Below are 7,379 nucleotides of genomic sequence, written 5' to 3' on the forward strand. Positions count from 1 at the left end.
CAACCACTGCACCTTCACTCCACTCCTTCGTGTATGATATTCCAGAAATGACCAACCCCATACACCGAGTGAGATTTACTTAACGGTGAAACTAAGTGGTCTTGCCTTTAAATACAAACCCAATGTAACCACGTGGCTTGAACTTTGTTGATGCCGTAAAGGCAGAGGGCGATGTGCATGTAAAGCGACCAAACTTGCAGGTCTGCAAGACTGACGTTTTTGTGACTGGAGGCAGTGCATTGAAGGGAAACAGCAGCGCCACCTAGCGAGATGCGACGGCTACATGAAAGAAATCATCTGACATGCTCCCTTGCCATCCACATTTGTCGTCGTCCCTTGGCATACAAATCTAGATACACTTATTTTTTACACATCCCATCAGGCACACCGCCTTCTGGGAGCACATAATTTCAGCAGCACCGTATCAACACAAGAAAAATTCGACATTCGGTCTCTCATCGGCAGTACTCTGTGAAATTCCCTGTGATTAATAATACAGGGCGATGCATTTATTGATACCCCGTTGAAATATTGTGGAGAAAATTCAATGAAAATAAGATTTTACTTTAGAAGTTTCTACACGTCTGACACCAATCTCACTACAAGTATTAGATATTTCAGTTCTCTCCTCTGTAATACATGGAGCCATCACTTCCGCAATGTTCCATAACATGTCTAGAAATAATACACCCTACAATATATTTTGTAAAAATGTGCACAATGTAATTATATTACTGTTCTTCTCAAATACAATAAGGGTCATAACCATGAATTGTAAAGTTAGTGGAATTGTATTTAATACAAATCCTTTTTGGATTAACCGCATATTAAACGTACCACTGTGTGACATAAATACTAAAAACGCCCAATCACTGCCAATATATAAATGTAATGGTGCATTCGAGATAAAACACATCTTCAATGTGCTATGATTGAATATTCACTATAAACAACCTGGAAATTAAATCATTACCCATTCAACGGGTGGCAATGTTAAATTGCAGTCTCAATAAATATCAGCATGAATAAATAACCCAATTAATTTCCAGCAATTGATCTTCATACCCAAGCAACTCCAGGGCGTCTCTCCTAAGTTGTTAGGCAGAGGTGAGCAGAAGAAGAGGGCTAGGATAGTATTTAAATCCCACATCCCGAGGGGGCGAAGTTTTATCTGCAGCCCCTGCCAAACAATTATATCCAGTAACCCTTTTTAGCATTCCTTTAGAAACACCACAGCACAAGTAACCCTCCTCCTCCAGGGAAGGGCACATTGCCCTCACGACAATGCAATTTCACATGTGACAGCTTATCTGAAAAACAAAACCATTTCAATGGGGAAAAACGCCATATTTGTGTATGTAGATATATGAATCACCAACATGATTTGAGCTCTTAAAATATTGACTTCCCCCGTTGCACACTTTGTAATTGCCATCAAGCTAATCACCTCAAGTTATTTACTCATGCTCCCACTATTAATTAGCTATGCATGTTTTTTAAGGAATATGTTAATATTAAATAGGTCGCATGAATTATGTATTCACTGCATACAATTCTTAGTTGTTTAATATTGGAATCCCAACATATTACATATTGAAAGGGCCTTATTTCAAATTAGCTTACTGTATCACAATAACAAATCACAATTGTGCTCACTAACACATTGTTGATGGCCTGTATGGATGTAATGCATATTTCTAGTTAAATCTTAAAGGTTGGCAACATGTTTTTTTGTAAAGAAAATGAATTATAAATCCAAAATATTAAACTTAAAGCATGAAATAATTGCCATGTTTGTTTTTTACTGTTGTATAAAAAAATAACAATACGTCTGGTAAGTTATGGAGTTATTAATGATCCATAATATGTGTTCCCTCTTATTTACCCAGCCTTTAATTGGAAATAAATACTGATGTGACTACAGTGGAACGTTTGTGATCAGTGTATATCACTTGTTGTGACCTAAGAGTATGTAAATATGGGTACTGACAGTGAAGATAAAACCTGAAAAGTGTACGAACGATCTCGGTGAGCTGCATACGAAGAATGACACCGAGAAAGCAACACTCAGATTAGTTAAACAACAAAATCAAGTTAGGAAATATGTTATTGGAGTTTAAGACAACTAAATGGGCTTGGGCAGGACACGTCATTCGTAGGGATGATGGCCAGTGGTCAAGAATTACGACGTAGTGGAAGGAAGAGAGCATAGCCCAAGAGGATCACGTCTACAGAGATGGAGTAGTGAGATTAGCTCGCTCTGGATGGATTCTTACATCACAAGACTGCGGCTTCAGCGAAGATGAAATGTTCATATCGATCTTGAAGACTACAAGAGATGGCAACAACTTGTGAATGCCTTCATCCAGCAGTGCATAGATCATGACTGATGATGATGAAATAAATATCACAATGTTTCCGAACAAGGTTAGCTTTTGAATTATGAGCTCCAATTGAGAAAAAAAACATTGATAACAAAACTACATATTAAATTTGTGTACGAATGCCAATCACATGTTTGTAACACTGTTGTGAAAGTGGGCCATTGTGATCTGGAACTATTTTGTGAAATTCAAATGAATTTCAGTAATTGACTAAATCACACCTCTGTGGGCTGGGTGTGCCTCATCGGAGGATTCTGGTGGTCTCAACGGATCAATGCAGCATAAATATGGGAATGTGCTTGAAGTGAATAAAAAAGTAAAATTGCGTGAGCTTAATGAAATAAAAATTATACAGGAAACTGCATTTCAATACAAAACCGAATTAAGTTGTAATACAACAAAAAATGAATAGGCAATTATGAACACAGGAATGGAGGTGGTATGGGAATTAATGGAGTGGAACCCGTGTCCATTTTCGGTGTTATACTTGACCAAGTTGGGATGCTTTTTAAGAGCGTGCAATTACTTCAGTTGGCGTGAATTACACCGTGAGTCACATTCAATTGGATCCCACCAGCCTGATCACGGTGTTCACTCAGCAAATGCAGGTGGGGGCGTGAGTCATGAAATACACATATTTCCGGACTGAAAAAATACATTAATAAGCAGAAAATACACCATGTCCCTCCACATTAAAGTTTTTTTTCTACATGTCATCATCAGCCGCACGGTGTATGACTGATGAAGACGTGTGGCTGATGGGATGCAATCTTTACGTGGAGGGTCAGATATTGAAAGAAGGCGAATGGCTGCTTTATCTATTTTGGTACGTGATCTACGTGCTCCACAACGCCAATGAGTATTGTGTTTTTTCCTCGGCGTGTGTCCGCGTCATCTTTATCGGTACATATCAAACCGAACACTCAATCACAACGCATTATGCGCAGTAGGTTTTCACGAGCGGGATTGATGCAGTTGCTGTCCTTAAAGCATCTGCAGCCTTAAAACCCATTCATTACCTTCATTGTCCAACATCCATTTGCATACATTTGCTGCATTACGGCCCTCCCAGAAGCCACAGCAGCAGTGCACGTGCGCGCCCTCCAATACAACAAGCCTTCATTACGAGCGTATGAGATGGTAATGCAAATTCCATTTGCTGATCCTATAAATGCGTGACCTTTTTGCACCGCTACTTTGCCCACAGGCAAAAAAAAGACAGTGAGTGCGGTCACTACGAGCCAAGAAAATGAGCAACTACATTCTCACTCGGTGCTTTTTCTTGTAATCATTACGCAGCCCAGAGGCACCACCGTTAGTTAGTGCACTCCACACACACAAAGGTTGTGAGTTCGATTCTCTGTCGGGGTTCCCACTCCATCCTTTTATTTCCAGAGTCTATCGAGAGTTACCAGTCAAACCAACATTGGTCGTCCTACAAAGAGTTTGGGCCCAGCCATATAAATGTGACATTTCTTACCATTGGCTCAAATATGATGACTTCACTCTATTAACTCAAAACGAGTATACCAAAACTCGGATTAGCAGGGTTGGCTATGTAAGGTGCGAAATAAGTTCAACATACATGCATACACAACTGCGATAATAAATGGCTTTATCTTTGCAAAGTAGACTTGTGAAAATTCCAAACTTCGATAAATTTGCATCGGTCACGCTTGGGAACTAACGCATGATGTGTTATCACCAGTGTAGCACGGAGATAACGGCGACAAGGCGATCGTGTATCAGCTACATCGTAAGGTAAGATGTGCTACATCGTAACGCAGATGCCGTGCGCAACTGACACGCGTCTTCTTAAACAGGGGAACGCACGGTTCACTGGCTCACTTTAGCATACGGTGTACCTGTGCATCGGGAGGTCAGCTAATACACTGAACATTTTTATTTTATTTGACCAGATAAGGCCCACTGAGCGATATAGCTTTTATCAGAAGCGACCTCGCTATCACAAATGATAGCTCCATGTGGGGTGGCTTATCGTGTGGAAATGTACAGCAACCAAATACTCGAAACACACGTCTCTAAATGTGGAGGGCTCCACAGGCTATAGTTGCTGCGAACAGATGCTCGCTTGCGTTTATCGCGGCATAAGCCAGCCTACAATATATTGATTGTAATGAAACTAAGATCATAACACCCGGCCGGCTCATTAGTCGTTTAAATCACACAATACTCTGTAGTTCGTAGATCTTATTCTTATTGCGCTACGGGGTGTAATTATTTAGACTGCATATTATCATCTTCATTACGCAGAAAGAAAAAAACCGCAAGTTTAAATTACAAAACCAATCGGAATATATTGCAACATTATTCCGTGACTGAGATAAAACCGGATGATGACTCTATTGCTCAGTTTGCAGGACAGCAGTTTTCTGATCTAAGAGTTCGGCATCCCCCGGCTTGAATACACTCGGCCCATAATTCCGCGGGCGAGCCCTAACCAAGCAGCGCATTATCGCAAGATGTCACTTAATGCATGGGACATCAGCAGTGGTGTGTGTGTGTACTATGGACTTACTTGCCCTGCCATAGAAACGTGACATTGGCAGCACATATGTAAATTGGCACAATATGAGCACTCGGACGCTGGTATGATCGCTATCGCTTATGTTATTACACGATGGAGCATATTCATCAATCATTACGCAGCAATAGACAAATACTTGGAACGGCGCGACTACTGTGATAAGCAGAGGCAGTAAGATAGCGCTCAGCACTAGGCACGCAAATATGACCCCCATGCCACAGAATGAGACAGGGCTGAGTGTGTGAGTGAGCGAGGCTGCGTAGTGTGCGCCGTCTTGTACCTGCTGCTGCTCCTGCGATCGCAGTGCTGCCGCTGCGTTCCAGCTGCAGCTCCGCCAGAGGAGCGCCCTGTACCAGGAGGGCACTGCTGCTGATGATCTCCATGGCAAGCGGAGATGGGCAGGGGAAGGCGCTCTGTAGATGCGGGATGTGGGGGGGGGTAGCGGATGGACAGACTGAGTCGCCTCGCTGAGTGTAGGTAGCGTGGACTCGCGTCCGCTCTGCCTCGCGTGCGTGTTCTGCTGTCCTATAGAGTGTGCTGTTCGAAAGAGAGTGTGCTGTGGTGTAGAGTGCTATCCTTTAGAGCGAGTGTGATGTCATAGAACGAGTGTGATGCTGTGCTCGAGCGGGTGTGATGTGCTCGTGAGTGTGCTGTACTACAGTGTGCTGTCCGATAGTGTGCTGTGCTGTAGAACCTTTCGCCACTCGATTGAGCGTAGTCTCCACGAGCCTGCTGTGCCTCGCGTGTGTGTAACGTGGCGATGATGCTGCTTCTGCGTCCGTGTGATGTCGTCCAAGCTGCTGCTGTCCACCTATGCGCGATGTTCCGCGGAGGCTCGAGGTTGCTCCTTCCTGCGCGTTATTTAAAAGGGTGTGTGGTCCCTACGTCTCTTGTGCTTGGCGGGGCTTGCCTATCTCCCCTCTGTCCGTGTCTCTCTCTCTCTCGCTGTATTTGCCCCGTGTGGGCCGTGCCCGACTGCCGCTGCTACTGCCGCTCTGGTGCCGCGCGTTTCGTTATAAACGCCGCGAGGAGCCACCGCGCACTACGCACGCGCCGTGTCTCCCCCACTCCCCGATCAGCCCCACACACGCGTGCGCGCACACAGAGACGCACGCGCGCAGAGACGTACACACAGACGCACATAACACAGAGACACACACAGACACACACAGAGACACACACAGACACTCACACACATAGACACACACAGACACTCACACACACAAAGATCCCGCGTATAGCCTGAACAGACTGTTGGGGCAAGTGCTGTTAGCGAGCACCTATAAAGGCCGGCACGGCACACGAGGGGGTGGGTGGCCAGCACCACGCCCGGTCCGCCTTTGTCTCCCCAATGGCGATGTTTACACACCGCACCAGGTACTCATTTGAGGATGTGTCGACCGATTCAGATAATCGTCATCGGTGTTGGTCGTGAGCGGGAGCGGGATTGGAACTCGGGGGGCCGGGTTCGTAGCGCAGCGCTGACCGCTACACTAGCACACACAGAGACACACAGAGACACACTCCCACACAGAGACACACATACACACATACACATACAGATAAACACACACAAAGAAAACAAAGACAAATATCCCCCGTATAGCCTTACCAGACTGCAGGGGAAAGTGCTGTTAGCGAGCACCTATGAAGGCCGGAGCGGTACACGAGGGGGTGGGTGGCCAGCACCACTCCCGACCGCCTTTGTCTCGCCAGTTGCGAATTTTCTTACAAACCACATTAGGTACTAATTTGAGGCTGAGTCGACCTAGGGGAGGCCCAGGACCGGTTCAGATCATCGTCACTGGCGTTATCCGTGAGTGGGAATCGAACTTGGATGGCCGGGTTCGTAGCGCAGCGCGCGAACCGCTACACCACCGCTCCCCACACACAGACACGCACATACACAGACACACAGACACACACATACAGACAGAAAATGATCCCTGTATAGCCTGAACAGACTATTGGGGCAAGTGCTGTTAGTGAGCGCCTATGAAGGCCGGCACGGCATACAAATGGGTGGGTGGCCAGCACCAAAAACACACGCACACACGACAGAAAAATACATATATTAGATACTCGCTAACATCAAGTGCTTTTAGCGAGCACCCATTGAGGCTACACACAGCCACATTTGCAAATGTGAGGTGTAACTTTGATCCTTACCTATGTATCGAGGGACTGTGTGTTGTCTTGGTGTAGTCTGGGACTGTGTTTGTTGTTGTGTTACTGCCTTTTCCAAGCTGGGGGTTTGATGTACTTATGCAATTTTAACCAATTTAATTGTATTAAAGCGGCGTCCAGGTGGCGTGATGTTGTCTTCCTCGCCTGGTATACAGGATGTCGGGGTTCGATCCCGATCCTGACGCCTGTATATTTGGAGTTGGCGTGTCTCTCTCCCGTGGTCGCATGGATTTTTTCCTCCGGTGCCTCCGGTTTTTCCC

At 45.2% G+C, this 7,379-nt stretch overlaps 1 protein-coding gene across 5 annotated transcripts in view; it reads right to left on the reverse strand.

The window, feature by feature from the left end:
* The window catches only part of LOC144935852 (KH domain-containing, RNA-binding, signal transduction-associated protein 2-like), a 30,181-nt gene extending 24,153 nt beyond the window's left edge, over positions 1-6,028 (reverse strand). For 4 of the 5 annotated variants that reach the window (XR_013637365.1, XR_013637364.1, XR_013637363.1 and 1 more), the window contains exons 1-2: positions 5,627-6,028; positions 5,213-5,345 (exon numbers count right to left, since the gene is read on the reverse strand). Coding sequence is in view for 2 of the 5 variants with exons in the window: in XM_078862669.1 (XP_078718795.1) it covers positions 5,213-5,315 (103 nt within the window). In the remaining 3 variants the exon portion in view is untranslated. The remainder of the gene's footprint in view (positions 1-5,212; positions 5,346-5,626) is intronic. The other variant, XM_078862670.1, reaches the window with a different exon arrangement.
* Positions 6,029-7,379: the final 1,351 nt, after the last annotated feature.

This window comes from Lampetra fluviatilis, chromosome 14 (assembly GCF_964198595.1).
Source record: "Lampetra fluviatilis chromosome 14, kcLamFluv1.1, whole genome shotgun sequence".
NCBI lineage: Eukaryota > Metazoa > Chordata > Hyperoartia > Petromyzontiformes > Petromyzontidae > Lampetra > Lampetra fluviatilis.